We start from the raw sequence: 22,417 nt of genomic DNA, 5'->3' as shown, positions 1-22,417 counted from the left end.
GCATCCCAGTGATTTCAGGACATGTACACCATCCAGTTTGTTTGTTGAGATAGAATCTTGCTAAAGACTTTGTTGTTTGGAATGATCTTGATCTCTGCCTCCTAAATAGTTGAAATTTTTTAGTGTAAGAAGAAAAGAAAAGCAAAATATATTCCTTTATTACAATCTAAACACTTTACAAAACTCTTGAGAGATTCTCAGTCATCTGCCCATTGCTCATTGTGGTTACATGCTCTACATTAACTCATTGGGTAGGAAGGGAGGTTCTACTCTGGACACCAGCTTGTCTGGTTTGGGCTTGTTGAGATGAGGTCTTGCTAACTTTTTTCTTGAGCTAGCTTGAAGCCATGATCATCCATATTGCTGCCTCCTGAGTAGCTAGATGTATAGGTGTGTGCCACTAACCAGGCCCTTCTTTAGAAAAAATAATGTATTTATTTCCTATCTTAATCTTAAAAATGTTTCAGGTATAGCGCAAAGAGACACATGGTATATCTGTAACTAAAAATAAAATACATGAGGAAATCAGGCAATGCAAAACAAGGGAGGAAAGATATGTTCAGAGAGGGGTGAGGTTAGTGAACAACTACCCTAGACTCCTCATAATTTTGCTTTTTAAAATTATATTCTTATTATCTTTAAGTAGTTGCACAAAGGAGTTACCATTCAACAAATCAATTTGTGAATACAGTGCATCTTGATTGATGCCACCCCTTTCATCTCTCTCTTCCTTTCCTTTCAACCCAACTCCTCTGAAAAATGTGAGTATATTCTGCATCCAATTCCTCCCTTCATTCATCTACCTTGTAACTGAATTTCCCAGATAACCAAGACAGCGATACAATCAGTTTTGTGATTTATACTGAAAACTAGGAATATGTTAGCTGTTGAGGTCCATTGTTTTTTACTTGTTTGAGACTCGATAAAGAAAACCCTGTGAATAAAAGCTTAGAATTAAGACTTGGGTTACAGCAGTTTGCTGGCATTTATGTGAACAGATAAAACAGAGGAATCATAGGCTTAGTAGTTTCTTTTATTCTGCAGTTGTATGTGGATATAATACTGGTTGTGATTAGCTTTAGGGAAGTGATAGATGAATACTTCTGGTGTCTAAAAGGTCAGTGTGCTAGTGTATGCATGCATGTATGTATATACTTCCGTGTGTGTGTGCATGTGTGTGTGCATGTAGTGTCTGTGGAGGCCAACAGTCTTCAAAATTCAAGTTGGCAGAGAACAAGGAGATGCTGATCTGTCTTTAATTTAAATGATGTTTGCACATGCTTTGCATAATATTAGCAGTTAAAACAGTTGGCAAACTTGAATAAGACTCTTATGCCAAGAGTTTATGCATTTTCTGCTTTTCACTTCGGGACACCACCACACCCAATCTGCTTGTATGATATCAGTTTTGTTCATGACATACATGACATACATACCAAGGCTCTCTCTCTCTTTCCCTCTCTCCCACTTTCCCTCTTTCTCTCCCTCTCTCCCGCCCTCCCTTCCTCCCCACCTCTCTGTCTCTCTGTCTCTGTCTCTCTGTCTCTGTCTCTGTCTCTGTCTCTGTCTCTCTCTCTCTCTCTCTTTCTCTCTCTGTCTCTGCTCTCCACGTAACCAGTATCAGAGCATGCTCTTTGAAAAGTGCTAATGACCTTTGTTCAGTTTTACTGTCACTGTAATGATAAATGCCAGTTTAGCAAGTTTTTCTGGCAGGAGAAATTCAAGTGGAGTGAAGGGAAGGTGAAAAATAGGAAACATCTCTCATTGTGTGAGCTTCACAATGGATTTTTTAAAGGGGGAAATATTATACAACTGAATGTCCTCTCAACCTAGTCTCCAGATTTGCTCTGGCTCTCCCAACAGTAGCATCCCTTCCCAAGACCAGGCAGTTCCTACCTTTTTCTATTCCAAGTGTTTTTACAAAACATGATAGCCTGACTCAGTTTCCCCACAGTGACAGGTTTTCATTGAAAACCAGGCCAGTGGCAAACAAGAAAGAACTTAAGGACCACTCGCTTTACTGGAGCCCATCAGTGTTCATGGCTGCACAACTTAGCTGCCTAACTGTGTCTGCACAGCCCACAGCACCAGTATCTGTTTCTGTGTTCTTAGTTTGAAAATTGCCTGCCTGTGGGCTGAAAATGCTCCCGATTTTAGCATTTGTTTTGTGCCCACATCTGCCCACTCGTCCTGCCAGCAAAGCTGTTTGCATAGGGCTTGATTGAAAGAGAACACACCAGAAGGAAATACCACCTCCACTTCACCATGTTGGCATGCTTTCTTCTCCCTGTAGGTGCCTGGTAGCTTGCCTATAATTCTTTGCTCCCCTGCTCACTGAGGACATTAAAGTTCTGTCCAGTTTTCTCATTGGGAAAGGTTTGGGGGCTTACCATATTGCTGACTAAAGATTTTCTCTTTTGACTCAGATGTATGAATGAATGAATGGTTGAATCAGATGGAGGACATGCATTTGATATTCAGCTTGCTCTTATACAGCAGATGCCTTCAATTACAGATTTATGAAGGAGCTATTTAGAAAATAATAAAACAAACAGCTAAGCACTGATTTTTTTGTCTGCATTTTGCATCACTGCCAGTTTTACTGTAATTATGTCATTCAAGGAAAGATTCTAACCATTTTCCTTCCCTAGCCCTTTTGAGTCTCAGAAGATTGAAATTGTAGCCATATTTCTAAGGCAGCCAATAACATGCAAGTGTAAAAATGGTTTTATATGAAGTCATTATGGACTTCGTAAACTTTATTGACAAAAATTTTGAATGGATGAAAAGGGAAGTTGTTCGGCTGACCAAGGTAATGTAAAACTCATGTAAAATTAGCTTTTTAATTGAGTATTTATTAATTTTTAATAATATTTTTCTTTCAAGAGCCATACACCAACTTACACTTTTACTTGATGAATAAACTAGTGGCCTAGATAAACAGCAGCCTAGATGGATGATCCCAGAAAGATGTTCTTTTGTTCTTCAGAGATTAGCAACAGCAGCAGGGCTCTCGTTGAACCCACTCGACAATTCCTGAAAACAAATTTCTTTGTGCTTCTTGTTATCTGTAGTTGGAGCTCAGAGTTACTTGTGAGAACTTGATGAGGGGGTGGAAATGCTCTATGCCTGAGCTGTCCCATGCTATAGTCCCTAACAGGGGACACTGAGCATTGAAATGTGGCTAGTACAAGTAGTGAACTGAAATAACTTTAACTATAGTCAATATAAATCAGATAATGCTGTCCTAATGTCCTAGGGCATCGTTAGCTAGCGCTAATATAAATATGATTAGTGCTTCCATTTTGGTCAGTGCAGGTGACCTGAAGAGATCAGATCCTGAAGAGCTCCCCAAGTTTCCTGACATAGGGGTACATTAACAGATTAAAATGTTGCTTGCCTTAAGGGGAAAGCCCAAGCAGAGCAGTAGCAAAGTCTTCATCTTAATCTCAATGTCACTGGTAACCTGAGAAAAGTCCTCTTTTGAGACTCTGAGAAAGTCAAAGAATTCTTGAGGCAGGAGATCACTGCATAGCCCCTGTTCATTTAACACGTGCTGTTGTAGTGGACAGAAGGAGCAAGCCAAGGTCATCCAAGATCAGCCAGGTTCAATGACGTCAACAGATTCCAGTCATAGATGGAGAAGATCATATGTAGGGTTAGTCTCATTAGTATTCTGCTGAGATAGGACTTGTTATCATATTAAAGATCCTTAAACATGTAGACTACTGACATGTTTATCCTTAACAAACTTCCATTGCTGGGCATGAGATTGACGAAGAACTCTTGGATTTGAGGCTGATGGCTAACATCCCTGCTGTTTTCTAGCCACAGTGCTGGAGTCCGCACCATCAGATCGAGCAGGAGTGGAAGGCTCCCCAGCAACAGAAGCCACTGAACACTCACCTTGCCGATCTCCCTCAACTCCCCGGCACCTCCGCTACCGCCAGCCTGGAGGTGAGAAATCAGAAAAGAATTCAGAAAGAGAAGAGTGATTACTAGCTTCAACATCTTTGTTTTACTGTTTACTCCCCAGTTGTAAAAATTAATTGGAAGCAAATAACATTACATAAGACGAAGGAATGGAAAAACAAATGATGAGAGAATAAATGAATATCTCATCAGCTGGACTGATGTTTGATCTTTGCATTGCATTTGGTGCAGAAGAACATTGAGTAAGAGCCTGTCCTAGTTCATTAGTGAAAGAATCTCAGTGCTGACTTAACCTAAATGTTGCCAGATTCTAGAGCCTTAAGAGTCCCAGTGAGCTCTTCATGATTAGGCTCACCCAGACACCACAGATGGGTGGAGGGTACTTATTTGTAATGCTTTCTAAAAAAAATGTAAAATAAAATCCAAATAGCCTGAGAGCCTATCATTACTGCTAGTGGAAGACACTGATATATTTTCTTAATATGTGGTTATAAAAATTGGGGAGAATGATTTCACAAATTGTCTTGAGATACAACACATGAAAACACAATCAGTTTTATCTTCCCGTTTTCTGTCCTTATGTTTTAATAAATTTATCCAAATCATGGTGGTTTTGAGACATTTTCTATTTTTTTCTCCTCAAGACAATTATTTCAAGTCAGAAAAGAAAGTTCTGCAGTTATGAAATGAGTTTTACCCCAAGTAACCCAAGTGAAGGCATTTTGACTCTCATATTCATGCTTCAAGTAGAGCATTTTGTCAACAGATATAAAGTGCACAACTCCAAATTGTCTTATCATTTGTGTCCCAGCCACTCCATAGAGGCTGTTAGCATTTGCCCTTTGCTCTGAAAGCAGCTAGAAGAGTCTGGGTTAGGCCATTATCAGTATTCATCTTGGTAGATACTAACCTTCAGGGATTTCAAGTACCTGCTCAGTTGTGGAGCACCCTACCGTTTGGCTGGTTTTGGTAAAGGAAGGTGACAAGCTTGGCTTTCCTGGCTAACCATAGGACTACTAGGGAATTAGCCAAATAGAGCCTATGTCAGCACAGGGCTTAGACATTTGACTATTGTCACAGTGGACCCTCTTGGGTTCATTGCTTCCTAGAAGAGCTTAGGGAAGAAAGGCAATGGAGGCAAGAGTCTACTCTTAGAAACCATTCTGCCTTTTATGTATTTACTTGTTTTTTTTTTTTACTATTACTAGAGCCCTATCTTAGATTCTCTTTTCATGTTTAGACTTGCACATAAAGATTTTAGTTTTATAAGGATTATTTGGAAGTGCTCATTTGCAGGTTAGCAAAGTCTTTTGTATCTTTTCTCAAGTGACGAATTCATATAGACGTAGGAACACAGGAAGAAGGTTGGAGTCAGTGATGAAATGGAAGATCTGAAAAAGGACACAATATTATTTTTTCTCACTGATTAGCCAATATTTTGCCCATTTATCTCTCTGCTTATCACCTGCTTGCATACTGGAATAGCTTTTTTTGCTTGTTTATTATTATTATTTGCTTTTTTCTTGTTTGTTTACTTATTTATTACTTAAAGACGATAATTTTGGGAGCAAACTAATAAAACCCCCTTAGGTCAGAACTATAGCACACTGTTTTACTGAGAGCCTGAGGGGCAGGGGCACTGACACTGGCACCAGCATTTCCAAATATTGTATGCAAAGCATTCTCTGAATGAAAGGGACTGCCAAGAGTGCTTGTTGTATCCTTTTGATTTTAGAAGGGCCATGTCGATGGTAAGCCTTTTTATTGTCTCTTTTTTTTTGTACTGGAAATCCAATCCAAGGTCTTTAGGCAAGTGTTATACTACTGAGAGACACCCTAAAGATGCTTGAGAAAAAGGAAATTTTATTATAACATGATGTAGAATCTTTTACAAAATATTGATATTGAGAAACAGTTCAAATGCCATAAGATTCTCCTTCTCCTTTCCTTTCTTTTTTTTCTGGTTCTGGGGTGTGAACTCAGGCCCTCATCATCTCCATTGACTTGCTCACTTGCTGATACTATACCACTTTAACCATACCGCTAGACCAGATTTTTCTTGGTTATTCTGGACATGGATTCTCATGGACTTTTCTCCCTAGGTTTCTTTTAAGCCCCAATTACCTGAGTAACTAGAATTACAGACATAAGCCCTTGGTACTGGCTTTTAAAAATCTGCCTTTTAAAGTATGCAGCTTAGTAGATTTTACAGTCACAAGGCCAGGCAGCCTTAACTCTGTTTAATTCTATAATGTTTTAATCATCTCTTCCCCCTAAAATTCTTTACCTAAACGCATAGATGCCTCATTCTTATTTTCCCTGAGTCCTGGCAACCATGAGCCTAGTTTCTAAATGAACTCACCTATTTTGGACATTGAATGTAAAGGAAGCCATGAAATATGACACCTAATATGATTGGCTTCTGTCTTATAGAACCCAGAACTTTAATCCTTGTTTGGGTGAACCTTATTCTCTCTCTTTTTGTGTTTGTCTATTTTGTTTGTCTTTTTTTTTGTTTATCAGTTGATAGGAAGTGATGTTTCTATCTTTTGGCTAAAGTGAATAATGGTGCTATAAATATCCATACACAAGTTTTTGTGGGGGCATGTTTTCTCTTTTAGGCTTTAGTCAATAATGCTGCCATGAGTATTTACATACAAGTTTTTGTGTGGACATGATGTACAAACTTGTTTGCCTATTAACAGGGTATATAGCCAAACTTTTCATCCAAAGCCAATATAGAGACTGAAATGAGAATTTTTATCATGGAGTGCATCTGTGTGCCTCACCATTCTACTTCCCTTCTCTTTCGCTAACCAGGACAGGTAGCTGACAATGCCCACTGCTCTGTCTCACCAGCTTCTGCTTTTGCTATTGCCACAGCTGCAGCAGGACATGGGAGTCCACCAGGTAAGTCCACCAGGAGACATATGGGCCAACTGTCCTACACCACTGACTCCTGACTGCCAGGGTCTGGATGATGTTTGGAGCTTCCTTGCTCCTTTCTGAATCAATGTGTCTACCTCTCTTTCAAATAAGCACCTTCAGAAGTTCTGTCTTTTGCAACATTATGAACAAACCTTGATGACATTATGTTAAATGAAATCAGACAACATAGAAAGATAAATACTGCTGGATCTCAACTATATTTGTAAACTCAAAAGGTTGAATGCATACAAGTAGAGAGTAGAGCAGTAGTTACTGGGAGCTGGGATGATGAAAAGTCTCAGACAAGAAGACTATGTTCTGAAGACCTGTTCTACAGTATGATGATGAGGGTTAATAGTGTATTCTGTGGTTGAAAACTGCTGAGAGATGTAGATTGCAAATGTTCTCACCACACAAAAGACGTGTGATGGATGGGTTGTCACTTTGGCCAATCATTCTACAATGGATGCATCTCTGAAAATATCAAATTGTATCTTATACACATACACATACAAAAAAATAAATAAGCAAGCATCTTTGATGGTGAGTCACACAAATAGTCTATGGGTTCTTCTTCTGTGAAATTCTGTATCGGTATCAGGTTACTTCTCCTGTGTGGTTTATGGTGTTCTTCAGCCTTGTCAGTCAACTGGCTAAGAACATGTTTCCATTTTAATTGAGTCGGGAGCTGAAAGCACGTGCAAGGGAGTATGTGGGGTGGGCAGCCTTTGTTCCGGCTGCTTCTCTCTTCATTTCCACTAGCTCCATAATTCCTTCTGAGTTACTGATAGTCCACATTCAGTAGAAAGACGTGCTTAACATAAAAGCAGAGTGCTTTAATAGGTGGAAATTATGTTCATTGTCTCTGTCCTCTTCTCTCAGAGGCAAGGGAACACATTATGTTAAAACAAATCTGTAATTGGTTTCAGTAGACTTGTTGCCGTGTCTGCTTCTAAATGATGGCTTCCAGTCATGCTGTGTAAAACCATGAGAAGCAGTGTCTTTTGTTCAGTAGCTATTGTCACTTACCACAAAGGAGTCCTTTTCTAAGATCTATGAACTTTTACTTACAAAATATTAGTAGATACTCTTATGTGGCTTCTAAATTGGGGAAGGGAGGTTTTTCACAATGAGCATATACTTGCATATTCATTTTATTATTTTAGTTATCTAGGTGGAAAACTTGTAAATTTATCATATTCTACTTAACTGTTTTGCCACAATACTTTGTTAGTGCTGTTCTTTGTCCCAAATATTCTTCAAATCCTCCAAATCCTCCCCTAAATTTCCATCAGCACAATATAGGGCCATCTGAAGTGTCCTTATCTTGTAAATCCAGTTGGCTTCATGTATCATTGAATTCTCTAGGAATAAACATCTGCATTGAAAAGGAAGGGATCCTTTACTATGTTTTTGGCAAATTTAATCATCAATTGTGGTTTTAAAATAACTTTTCCTGTCTTCCTGGTCCTGTCTTTGGGGGAAAAAAGTGTATTTGGAAATGTAAATTCATGTTTACAAGGTTTTCTAATTTAGGTAGTGTTTGTGAGGAAAAGTAGTTAAAAAATCAACACATGATAAGCCTATTTCCCCAGTTGTTGGAGCCTAAATAAGAAAGCATCTCTTTTACATGAGATGGTGGTGAAGATGTACTTTGATTTTTGGCTTGTCCAAGCATGTTAGTACTTAAAAGAAAAAGCAGCAAAAACAACTAAGTCTTCACTTTGGGAACACCTGTTACTTCTGCTGTATTTGGTCTTTCTTCTCTGATGGAATGATCTTAGGTAGATGCTTTCCAATGAGCCAGCTGGCCAGGCTGTCTGAAGGAGGGAGCTGCCTGAACTTGCTAAAGGAACTCAGCTGGCATGGCTCAGTGCAGGGCATCAGGAATTCCTGGTGAACAGACAGCTATCACTACAGTGGTGGTGATGTTTATCACACTGTCTGGAACCATGTGACTCGATTTAGAAGTAAAGCTAGTAAGGAATTGAACTTGACAATGACCATGGCCCTGCTGGGAAGGTAGTGAGTTGCCCATGGATGAGATTCTATGAAAAGAGTAAGGACCAGTGTATTTATCTACTCAGTAGAACTGGCACCAAGAGGGATTCCATCTTCCTGGGAGAAAGAGGCAGAACAGCTCTATTTGAATGGTCACTGAGGAAAGCAGAATCAGAGCATAAAAAGGGAAGTGCTACGTCTCATTGTTGCAATGGGTCCACCTGTATCCCTATTTAAACAATTTGTTTTTTCACTTCCCCTCCCCAGATTATGCCAACATCAAATAGTGAAAACAGGGGTTATACCATGGGGGAGGGACATACAAGACAACAAAAAATCATATGGTACCTTATAAATACGTTAGAAGCAACAGCAAGAAAAAAAACACTTGTATCCTTATCTTGGGGTTCATTTTGCAAATTGTTTAAACAGGGATACAGGTTGACCCATTACAACAATAGGATGTACAAGACTCTATATCGATTTAAGTGGGGGCGGGGAGGGAGTGGAGTGTAGCTGTAGAGATAGGAGGGAAGGGATGGTAGGGGAAAAACAAAGGAGGAGACAACAATGCTTGATAAGAAATGTACTCATTACCTTGCTCATGTAACTGTAACCCCTCTTCTGTACAGTATTCTCACAATAAAAAAACTTATTAAAAATGATGTTTATCGAAATAAACTCCAAGAAATGGAAAAAAAAGGGAAGTGCTAGGAATATGACTTGCCCTTTGTGACTGCTCAGGGTGAGCATAGCATTGCCTAGGGAAGAGCTAGAACTAGATGCCTGACAGGTATTCCAAGGAAGAGAGTGCTACATAGCAGTGAACTCCCCAAACACGCTTTTCATTTGTTCTCTGGATCAATTGCTGACTTGAATTCACCCTAGAACCTGGTGGGTTGCAAAGGCAAGCAAGAGGAAAGCTTGTGTAAAGTAAACTCCGATGCCTTTGGCACTTCTGTAGGCTTGCTCTTTGTTGGCTTGACACACATTGTGGCTCACCTCTGTTACATCTTGATCCATTGTAAGAAGTACGGAACTTCCTGGTCAAACTAAGGGAACTGCAGAATGGGTTTCCATGGTTTAGGCTCTTCTGAAGGTTTCTCCTGTTTTCATATTCTCCCTCGTTGGCCCTCCAGCCCTCTTATATCACATACACAGGAGTCTGGCCACCTGGGTTGTAACTGGCACTATATGGAGTGCATGCTCCAACATACACTTAGACATTTGAATGATAAACTATTTATCTTTAACTGTACCTTGGAAGCCTTTCTTATAGCAGTAAAAGAAATTTCAAATTTCACAGCAGAGTAAATAGACAGCACATTTTGTTTACAAGGAAGTTGGCCTGGAGGCTCCTGACTGATCCTGAAGTCAGGAAAACTGGTTGTATTTGTGGACAGCAGCTCTGTTTATTTGTTTATCTGCTCAGAATTACCTGCTCTGCTGCCAGGAATTCAGTCTGTCTAATTCTGCACAGAATGGGAAAGGCTGAGGGTATTTTTTCCCTGTTTTTTATTCACTGTTATATTTTAGTACATAGAGTCTGCACTCTCCAAAACTGAGCCATTCTCTTCTACATCATACCTCCTTTGCTTCCCTAGACTACCTCTCCCATTTTGAGAACAAAAATCTTGTTCCTCTTCATTAATTTAAGTGCTATCTATCTATCTATCTATCTATCTATCTATCTATCTATCTATCTATCTATCTGTCAGCAACAGCAGCATTTGTCATCTATCATTTATTAAGCTCTCTATCTTTCCCCTCAATACTTACCATTGTTTGATATGATATTCATTGCTAATTTATCTTTCTCATTTTCTATTTCTCCAATATAAACTCTATAGGAGCAGGAACTTTTTCCTATTTATGTAATGCTGCATTCCATAACCAGAATATGTTTGTACAAATAATAAATGATTGGTAAACATTTTCTGAATGAATCAACGAATTCCAGTAAACAGATAATCATTTCCACAATAGAGTAGATTCAGAGCAGAAATCAGAAAAACTTTTATCTGCTTATATGTTTATAGGACAATGGTGTTCTAAGTTATTGGATATTGTTGTTATTTCATTTTATTTTTTAGAGTAAAGAGTTTTATTTTCCCAACTGACCTTGGGGATGTGATATCAGTCTGTACAAGTCAGCATGTAGCTTCTTCTGAATATTTCCCAGGCTTAGTCCTGCTTTTCTGGCTACCTATACTCCTTAGCGAAGCATTTGATGGATGGGCTCCTGATTACACTTCGTTGATTTAGTCTTGGTCTAACAAAAGACTTTTCCTTGCACTCATGATTAGAATGTCTTTGAGATTTCCTGGTCCTAAATATGTGCTGCCAATCAGGAGGCAATCACTAACCAAACTGCTAAAGTTTCACACAGTGCAGTTACCAAGAATTGCTTTCCTGTCACAAACTAGGCATTTTTTTTCTTCCAATAGAGGTACCATTGCTGATCTGGAAATTGTAGTAGGCCTATATAGAAAGATGTAGAATCTATAGAAAGATATAGACTTTGTGGCCCTGGTGTGCAAACAATGCAAGGAACCTCACCTTGAATAAAATAATATAAAACTGCATGTATGAATATTGAATTACATATATGAATATGCAGTTACATATATGAATATGAATATGGGCACCTCCCAGGCTTTGGAACAGGCTCTGATGAACTGAGAGGTCCTGGAGCTTAAATTTCATGGGTGTCCTGGTAAATCTGCTTTTGATTCATCTGTCTTTGTTTTGATTCATCTGTCTTTCTTTTTGATAGCTTGTGGATAGTGCTGAAGGCTGGGTCCTCAGAGCAGTGCTACTGGGATGTGGAGTCCTACGGGGTGTAGGGTTCTTGGATCATGGGAGGTTGCCTTCAAAGAATTGTGAAAGCCCACCAGTCAGTCTCTTTCTCTGCTTCCTGGCTCACAAAGGATGCAATTTTCTTTGCCACACATGCTCTATCATTACAATCTGATGCCTGCATTAGAGGCCCAAACCACTGAAGCAGCTCAAATCTTAAGCTAAAACCTCTAGTACCATGTGTTAAATAAACCTTTTCTGATTATAAGTTAATTGCCTCAGCTAGTTCCTCATAGTAAAACAAAACAAATACAGACTCCAATTCAGGCAACGGTGGGCATCACAAGTTAAGGAAATAGTGTACGGTGTGAAATGGAGATGAGAATATGGATCATTATCAATAAGCTGTTGGCCATCTTTTGTTTAAGTTAGTTCAAAGTTACCTAATATAATAAAAAAGTAGCAAATTCATAAGTTAAAAATGACCAGCCAACAAGATGTTAATATACAGATTCCTGTGGAGACGGCAAACTATATTTATTATCTTAGATGATAATGTTGAGGAGAGCAGAATAATGTTCATAGGCTATTCTGATTTCTTCCCCATAATGTTAAATATGCCCCCTCTTTCTTTGGTACAACTTTGTGATTTCTTGTGTGTGTCACTGCACTGGTAGATATGTATTTATAGGCATCTGCTCAAAGATGTGTGCATTTCAGATGGTTGCTGACACAGGGAACCTGCAGGTGCAGTTTGGATACAGTTATGATATGAATAGAAATGCAAATCAAATGAATAAATATATCAGGGTACATTATGGCACTCACTATAAACCTGGAACTGCAGCATTAACCATCGGGTTTATGAAATGATCTAAACTGAAATATAAAAGTGTAAGGTGGGTTATTATTATAAGAGTACAAATAATGGCAGCAGAAGTACTATAAGGAACGCTTGATTATCTTTGAGAAGATTATATGCTTCACAGTTCTATGAGAGTCAAAGTAAATTAGTAAAGTAGAGGAATGGTTGAATGCACTTATAAGAAAATTAATGACACAGTTACAATTGCTTAGGGAGGTAGTGAATCTTTTATTAGTGATTAACTGGTACATAAAAGGTAGATGATTCATAAACTCTCACACACACACATAGTCATGGCTTGTGAAATCAATAGTAGATCTGAGTTTCAGCAAGGGGGCTTAGACCAGTTTTTTAAATAAAAGCTAATACCCAGAGATTTTTACTTGATTAGTCAGAGAAATATACCCAGGTGATGCTAACAAAAAAGGTGCGGAACTCCTGGAGGAGCTGGCACAAGGGCATGTGTACAAGTGCACATACATATACTTGAACATTTTACTGCCAGTTAAGGGTAAATTTTCTATTTGAAACTCCATAATAGATTTTTATACAGATAGATTTTGTGATTACTTGTCTAACAGGTGAATTACCTATCCAAAATGATTGTGTGTAATCCTCACCAACCCCTATAGGCATACATATATTCCACAGTGCAGTGTTCTTTTTTCTTTTCCTTTTTTCTTGGTGGGGGACAGAATTGAACTCAGGGCAGGTGCTCTACCACTTGAACCACATGTTAGCACCTTTTTGCCTTGGTTATTTTCAAAGTAGTGTCTCCCTTTATGCTTGGTCTTCAAGTAGCATCACCTACTTGTGTCTGCCTGTATTGCCTGGGATGACAAGTATACCCAATGCATCCAGTCATTGAATGAAATATGTACAGTACATGAACTATTACATCTTGTCAACTTTTATGACTTGGAAACCTTGAACCAAGGTCTTCCAATCTCTGTTTCCCAAGTAACAAGGATTATAATTTTGAACTACGTGTCTGGTGTGGTGTTATTTTATGCACCCAAGTGTTTTCAGTAGAGAACCAAACAGGAATGAGCAATTCCCTTTAAAGAAAACATTCACCAAAGCAAAAATCTGTGTTCAGTGAAATCATCCGTTGAGGGTGAAAGAGAAAGATTTTCTTCAAGAAAATAAAAACAGAAGGAATTCATTTCTGGTAGAATTGCCTTACAAGAAATGTGGAGAGAACTTCTTTAGGAAGAGAAAAAAATGGTATAGATCAGAAACTTGGATCTATACTATAAGGGAAAGAAGGACACCAGAGAAGAAACAAAATAGTTTTATTTTTCTTATTTTTATTTTATTTTTATTTTATTTTATTTTATTCTTATTTTCTTATTTGGTGTAAATGACAACTATTTAAGGTAAAGGTAGTAAACAATATATTGGATGATGGTAATGATTAGGTAAATGAAATAAATGATACAATGTTATAAAGAAAGAATTGGAATGACACAAAGAATTGGAATGACACAGTTATAAGGTATCTGCAGTACACTGAATAAAGTATATTATGAGTTGTGAGGATTTATGTTAAATCTGCTAGAGCTTGGGTTATATTCTATGTGTACTTCAGCCCAGAGGTGCTTGGAATTCCTCATTCCTGTTCCCATCTCCAAAGAGAACATTGTAACTTTTGGGTTTTGTACTGGGTCTCTGCTGGCGTGCATTGTAATACTAGAAAGGATGCTCATTCTGTATCCTCCAATGGAAATCCCAGTGTTTTAATTGACTCACTCCTCCTATCTGTGATCTATACAAATGTTTCTTCAGAGAGATAACTTCCTTTCTTGCTTCTTCCTACTTCCTTGACCACAGATTCTAAACTGATGTCCTTGAATTTCTATCTACTCTGGACTATTTTATTTTTATCCATAGGTTAGACACAAAGTCTAGAATGGACAAGAGTGGGCGGAATGTCTTTCTTCATGATAATTGAGGTTCAGAACTAATCTGTTCCCTTGTCCAGTAATTTTTTGTTGTAGAAAAGTTACCTGGCACATTTGACAATGATCATTTTTCTCTCTCCCTTCAAGATCCACAACATGACCCTTCTCCAATCTTTACCGAAAAAACCCCAGGATGATTTCTGGAAGTAATGCCCACAAATGTATGAGGCCTTCCTAAGGATCTTTTTTTTTTTTTTTAATGGAACACATTTTTTTATTGTGAAAATACAATATAGAGGAGCTACAATTACATGGGCAAGATAACGAGTACAGTTCTTATTAAGCATTGTTGCCTACTCTTTGTTTCCCCTTCCCCTCTCTTCCCATACTACCCCGCCCCCAAAGTTGTAAAGTTCATTTTTCGACATAAGGACCTAAGGATCTTTAGAGTTGCTCCAGCCCATTCTGCCCCACAGTCAGTCTCTAGCCAGTCATTAAAATACCCTTTCATACCTTACTACCAGTTTATGGCTCAGATGACTTCAGCTCCAAAGCAGTAGTTCTTAGCAGAGTCTCTAAAGGATGCACTTGTCTTTTTAGATTTCGAGTTAGCACTTTGCCCTCAGTTGCAGCTTTTTGACATGTCCAAGGACAGTTTCTGATTTTTTAGTCTGCCCAACTTTTTCTTGTGGCAAACATGGGTGTGATAAATTCTAAATTCTTTATGGGTTAAAGCTAAAACTGAATAAAACATTTAGTGAGGTTTATTTTTCAGTTATTTATTGATTATTCAGGCCTAGTGGCCAGAAGAATCACATACTTTACCAATATTCAGTCTTTCATTCCATTAATTTAAAATATTTCTTCATTTATTTAGATGTTTCCCCCAGCAATTTCTTATGTTTTCCAACAAAAATGTTTACATGTTTTGGTACATTTATTCTTAAGTATTTACCTTTTTTCAATTCCATTATTCTGAGATCTGTTTTCTGAAATTATTTTAGGTACTTTGTCACTGATATATAGAAATGTAATCATCTATTATGTTTTATCTTGTTTCCTGAAAACTTTATAGGTCAGTTAATTTGTATAGCTAATTTAGCCAAGTTTAATTTGTATAGATTCTTTAATTATATCTGTGAACAGAGACAGCTTTTTTTCAATCTGTATAACTTAGAAACAGTATTAACTTTTAGATTTTTATGTATTTTTTAAAATAGAGTTTTGCATTGTGATCCAAGTCGGCCTTAAATTCCTGGGCTCAATCTATCTTTTTGCCTTAGTATTGTAGACTCTAAATACAGGCCATCCCTCCTGGCTTGAGTCTATGACAGAATTACATTCTTTTTCAAGTTCTGTTGGGCACTGGAATAACATAGTGATGATATCATAGATGGGGCTTATTATTTTTTATAGTATTAAATGTTTTCATGTAAATATATAACCAGCTCCCCAAACCATCCAGCAAAATAATCCTTCATCATTATTTCTATACGTATTCTACAGCGTTCAGAATTGGAAACTCTTTCAGGGGTTTGTTGTTTAGTCCCAGAGTCATCTACAAGTACTATATTTGTTTGTTTTATGGGTTTCCTTTTGGGGGGTAGGGTGCTAGTCCTGGGACTTGACCTCAGGACCTGAGTGACTCAAGGCTAGTATTCTACCACTTGAGCCACAGCTCCACTTAGGGCATTTTTTGGTACTTAATTGGAGATAACAGTCTCACATACTTTCTTACATGGGCTGGCTTTGAACTTGTATCATCTTAGTCTCCTGAGTTGCTAGGATTACAGGTGTGAGTCACCAGCACCCAACAGTACTCCTTTTTTAAAAAAAAAAATTACCTGTTTACTAATTCATTCCTTGAGAGATTCAGAATATCTTTTTCTTCATTTATTTCCTGCTGAGAGTATTCTAGTTTGGGACATGTTTTATGTTTTCTCTTTTTAACTAATTAGTATATATTAATTGTAAAAAAGAGTTTCATTGTGATACTTTATACATGCATAAATGATTTTGTACTTTTGTGCTCTAATTATCTTCATCTTTCTTCATTAGTCTAATTTGTTTCCTTTCCTCACTTTTGCTTTTATAATGTCTAATATATTTTATTATTCTATGTAATGCACACATATAATATACCTTGCTTATTTTCTTTCAAAATATGTAAGTACACTGTTTTCATGATTTCATCTAAGACAGCTAAGGTTTTAGTGATAAGACATTGATATACTCAACATGTAATTTTAGATAAAAATAGCATCACTATTGTAAATGGAAAATAAGAGCTTTGATAATCCATGTTTAAATGAATGATGACCACAAGGCTTAATTTTAAACATGCACAGTCACATATCACATACCGTCTGGAGTTAGTATTCTGTAAGTGAAAAGCTGCATGTTTCACTGGTGTGAAGGCAATCTTGAATCTATAAAGCATCTGAGCATGTGCATGTCAGGTAGCCCTCACAATCCCTTCCTAGAAAGATGCTACAGGACACACTTGACCACAAAGAGCACATATTCTGCTAATCAAATGACTTTGCAGACACAATTATTTTACTGATGTGTCCTGGACACCCTGTTCTCTGGCTAAGCTACATGGCCAAATTTTCTTTCTGCTCTTTTTCTTGCAATCTGTGCAAACCATTTGCTTGGGTTTCTCTTCTGCAAAGATACAATGCAAATTGATTATGTTTCTCATTTTTTAATCAGGCTTGATTGTATCCATTCAATACATTTATGGCCAGCTAGCCTATATAGGGTATTAGAAGCTGACACTGCTTTTATAGGACACAGGCACACTCAGCTCTGCTAGCCATTGCCTTTAAGGAATGCAGGACGAGGACTATCACATGTGTTTTCTCTGGATTCTTTTCTTTTTTCTTGCTTGGTTTTTAAAGAAAACCCAGAAATCTGCTTTTAAGCACTAAAAGAGAATATGTACTCTTTATAAACACTGTCTAGGCCAAACAAATACTTCTGTGGGCCATATTTGGCCATGAGCCACCAGTGGTTGACCTAAGATTTGCTGTAATTGCTTGCAGCTGGAGTTGTGGATTGATATAGCTAAGAGTTTCTGAGATACCCCCAAATATTAGCAATGGCAGTTGCTCCCCAGTGTCCTACCAATCTTTTTATTCTCTTGGCTGGGCCATTTAATAGAAAATTCACCTCCCCTGTGCCTACTGTGCCTGACTTTCAGAGGTAATATTATCTAAAGAGCTGACAGATGCCTCATAGTCACTTTCTGACTATAGAAGAAGACAGAGGAGACCGTCTTCCTCCAACTCATTTTATAGCTGCTAAAGCATGTATGTGAATAGAAGTGGAGAAAGACCAGGACCAGATTTGTAAAGTTGCCAGAGTTAGACTCAGATTACTACCAAACTGTTGGTCTCCTTGCCTTGATATTGACTCTAATCCTATGTTACCTTCAAAATAGCAAGAGTTTAGGAAGTTTGGATTACCTAATTTTGTCACTCTTATTTCTGTGTTCATGTGAAGTAAACCCATTTCTTTTCACCTTCTTCCCACTTGTATATCTGCCAAAACATCTAGTTACATCAGTTTGAAGTCCAGAGAGAAAAACTCTGGAGAATTTAGTAATCTGAATGGCTTCTTGAATGGCTAGAGGTTGGTATTGAAGGGTCTGTGATTTCTTCCTTTCACATCGCCTTTAGGCAATGATACAATCTAGTTAGAGGAAGCATTTATCTCTGCATTGAGAATTGGATTACATTTGCAGTAAGATATTGATTACTGTGGAGTAACTGACGTGGATAGCTACTTTCAGGATTTGTGAGGATAGTGAGTCCTGATTAATGAACTTGTCTGTGTCTGTAAACCTGTAAGAAAGACAAAGAATCTGGGCTTTCGCCAATGTCTGTATAACAAGCTCAAATCAAAACTCCAGGAATTGCAGGAATCATGGATTGAGTTGATTTTCTGTTTCAATTTCAGAGGCTTAGCATCATGTAGATATCAGGGGCATGTGTGTGTAGCGTTGGATAAAAACACTTGGGAGACTTCTAAATACACCTACACCTCCTGGAGATTGTGAGCAACATCCCAGAAGCAAACTCTCCCAAAATAAGAGATGTTACTGATAGAGCTATGTGGCACTAAAAATAGTGGAAAAAACAAAAACAAATGAACAAACAAACAAAAAACAGATACAAGGCTTAAGAACCACTGCTCTGATGACTGCCAACTTTAAAAGACGATATTCACTTTATTTGCCCACCTTCTATTTCCTGGCTAGTCAGATCATAGTGGTATACATGCACTGTCCATGTGTCTAACTGCTTTAATATTGTCCATTCTGAAATCTAAGGGCAAATCTTGTTTCGTGTGTGTGTGTGTGTGTGTGTGTGTGTGTGTGTGTGTGTGTGTGTATGCGTGTCTCTATTTCTTTTTTCATTTTCTAAGTAGAGCACTTATTTCTCATCTCTCTTTTCCTTGTATCCTCTTGTCCTTTTTCTTTGGTATTTTCTCACCTTTTAAAATTCAGCACCTATTATCTGGAGATGTATTTTCTAACACTAGCCACACAGGTTGTAGGTCCCAGGGAACAATAAAAACGCAGATCTCCATGTTGAAAACAAAACAACACATCAGCAGCTATAACAACAACAACAAAACCTTTCAAGATAGTAATGGCAGAGAATCAAGCCAAGCCTGAAGCCTTCTGAGAGTGGTACATATTGGCTCCTCAGAAAGTAAGCTCTGCTTCTTACAGGTCAGTTAGGAGCCCTATAGCTTCTTAATGTGTACCAATAAGTTCTGAGGGAACTGCTCTTAGGATGTGCCCTTCAGTATATTTCTAGGATTAGGTTCTGGCATCATAGATATTTTTCCATAGTGAAAAATACACTAAGAGAAGACAAGTCTCCTTAGTTTTTGTCTTTCTTATTAGTATACATTAATGATAAAGGGGAATTTTGTTGAGAAAATTCCATTGATGCATATAATGCACTATAGACACATTCAACACCTATTATATTCCTTCAACCCTTTTTTTTTTATCTCTTTCAAATGTTATGTGGTGAGTTTCATCATAGTATGTGTGTGTGTGTGTGTGTGTGTGTATGTGTGTATGTAATGTAATTCAATCTTCTCTACCCCTCCGTACCTTCCCTTTTTCTGCCTCTCCCATTGATCCCCTCAAAGAGTTCTTTATTATCATTATTATCATCTCAGATATAGATTCCATTAAATTCCATATTTACTTCTTTTGTGTGTGTCAGTCCTGGGGATTGAATGCAAAGTCTGGGCACCATCCCAGGCTAGCACTCTACCACTTGAGCCATAACTCCTCTTCCAGCTTTTAAAAAAAGTTATTGTGAAAATACCATACAGAAGGGTTACAATTACTGGGGCAAGATAATGAGTACATTTCTTATCAAGCATTGTTGCCTCCTCCTTTGTTTCCCTTTCCCATCCCTTCCCATCTTTCCCCCCACTCCTCCTACCCCCCCAAAGTTGTAAAGTTCGTTTTTTGACATAACAATTTGTACATCTCATTGTTGCAATGGGTCCACCTGTATCCCTATTTAATCGATTTGTTTTTTCCCTTCCCCTCCGCAAATTATACCAACATCAAATACAGTGAAAGCAGGGGTTATACCATGGGGGAGGGACATACAAAGCAACAAAGAAATCATCTTATAAATATGTTAGAAACAATTGTGTGAAAACAAAAACATTTGAATACTTATCTTGGGGTTCATTTCACCTAACATCAACTTATCTGACCTTTTCTGCTTGTCTCAGAGATATACTAGTTATTGCAAATAAGGGAAACTATGGGACCTATGTTTCTTTGGGCCTGGCTTACTTTACTTAATATAATTTTTTCCAAGTCTTTCATTTCCTAACAAATGGGGCAATGTCGTTCTTTCTGATGGAGGCACAGAATTCCATTGTGTATATATACCACATTTTCTTGATCCATTCATCTACTGAGGGGCATCTGGGTTGGTTCCATATCTTAGCTATGGTAAATAATGCTGCAATAAACATAGTTGTGCTGGTAGCTTTAGTATGGTCTTGTTTGTGATCATTCAGGTAAATGCCCAAAAGTGGGATTGCTGGGTCATAGGGGAGCTCTATGTGGAGTCTTCTGAGGAACCTCCATACTACTTTCCAAAGTGGTTGAACAAGTTTATACTCCACCAACAATGCAGTAAGATTCCCTTCTGTCCACATCCCCTCTAGCATCGGTTGTTATTAGAGTTCTTGTTTATAACCATTTTAACTGGGGTGAGGTGGTATCTCAATGTTGTTTTGATTTGCATTTCTTTTATGGCTAGAGAGGTTGAGCATTTCTTCATGTGTCTATTGGCCATCTTTCTTTCCTCTTCAGAGAAGTTTCTCTTTAAGTCTTTAGCCCACTTATTTATCAGGCAGTTGTTTCTTTGAGGATTTGCTGTTGGGGGATTTAATTTTTTGAGTTCCAGGTATATTTTAGATATGAGACCCTTGTCCACTGTATGGCTAGTGAAGAGCTTTTAAGTAGTTAACTGAAGGTAAGAATCTCATGGACTTTTCTGCCTGGGCTGAGCCATGATCAGAGGATTGAACCATTAAACTCAGATCTCAGCTCATTTTCAGCTTTTTGAGCCTGATTAATCTCTCTTAACATGTTGCTCTTTAGTTCCATTCATTTTCTTGCCATGACATAATTTCATTCATCTTTTGGATGGATAATTATACATGGGTGTATATGTATTATTCATCTGTTTTGGGATACTTAGGCTAATTTATATCTTGGCTATTGTGAACGTAGTTATGATCAATATGTGTGTTCAGGTATCTCTTATACATTGAGTTACATTTCTTTGGGTGTGTTTGTGTGTATGCTTGTATGTATGTATGTATGTATGTATGTATGTGTGTTTGTGTATGTATGTATGTATAATGCCAGTCATATTGTAAAGTAGATATGTTTATAGTGTTTTGATGAAACCATACTGATATCTATAGGAAGATACTAGTTTACATTCACATGCCAATATAGGATGATTCCTTTTTCCTTCATCCCTATTAGCATTCGTTGTTATTTAATTTTTGATAATGACCATACTGTCTGAAGTAAAATGTATTAAAAGTATAGTTTTGATTTGCATTTCTTTTTCAGTCTCCTAGATTATGGATGAAAAAGCTTAGTCTGATATCTATTAGAAAGAGAAGGAAAAATCTAAATATCCTTCAGTAGATGAATGAATCAAGAAAAAAAAATATATGGAATGCTATGCCTCCATCAGAAAGAATGACACTGGCCCATTTGTTAGGAAATTGAAAGACTTGAAAAAATTTTATTAACTGGAGTAAGCAAAGCCCAAAGAAACATAGGTCCCATGGTTTCCCTTATTTGCAATAACTAGCATACGTCTAGGACAGGCAGAAAAGGTCAAAAGCTATGAACATATGACCATATAAGATGATGCTAAGCGAAATGAATGCTTTTTTATCTTTCTTGCTGTAGTTTTTTTTTTGTCAGTCGTGGGGCCTAAACTCTGGGCCTGGGGGCTGTCCCTCAGCTCTTCAGCTCAAGGCTATCGCTCTACCACTTGAGCCACAGCACCACTTCTGGCTTTTTTCTTTTTGCTTATGTGGTGCTGAGGAATCAAACCCAGGGCCTCTGGCATGCAAGGCAAGTGCTCTACCACTGAGCCACCTTCCCAGCCCCTCTTGCTGTAGTTTTTAATGTACATATAATGTACTGTGAGGTTTTTTTTTTATTGTGAAAATACCATATAGAGGGGTTACAATTACATGAGCAAGGAAATGAGTCCATTTCTTATCAAGCATTGTTGCTTCCTTCTTTATTTCTCCTTACTGTCCCTGCCCTCCCATATTCCCCCTACCCCTTCCTCCCCACCCCCCAGGCCAAATTTGTAAAGTTCATTTTTTACATAACATCTTATACATCTTATTGTTGCAATGGATCCACCTATATCCCTATTTAAACAATTTGTTTTTT

General features: G+C 37.8%; 1 protein-coding gene across 2 annotated transcripts in view; it reads left to right on the top strand.

Moving 5' to 3' along the window:
- The window catches only part of Rasgrf2 (Ras protein specific guanine nucleotide releasing factor 2), a 216,077-nt gene that overhangs the window by 134,401 nt on the left and 59,259 nt on the right, over positions 1-22,417 (top strand). For both annotated transcript variants that reach the window (XM_070031169.1, XM_070031170.1), the window contains exons 16-17: positions 3,829-3,957; positions 6,754-6,843. In XM_070031169.1, the coding sequence (XP_069887270.1) occupies positions 3,829-3,957; positions 6,754-6,843 (219 nt within the window). The remainder of the gene's footprint in view (positions 1-3,828; positions 3,958-6,753; positions 6,844-22,417) is intronic.

The sequence above is a fragment of the Dipodomys merriami genome, unplaced genomic scaffold (assembly GCF_024711535.1).
Source record: "Dipodomys merriami isolate MVZ:Mamm:240054 unplaced genomic scaffold, mDipMer1.0.p SCAF_20, whole genome shotgun sequence".
In the NCBI taxonomy this organism is placed as follows: Eukaryota; Metazoa; Chordata; class Mammalia; order Rodentia; family Heteromyidae; genus Dipodomys; species Dipodomys merriami.
This window is presented reverse-complemented; position numbering and strand designations above follow the sequence as displayed.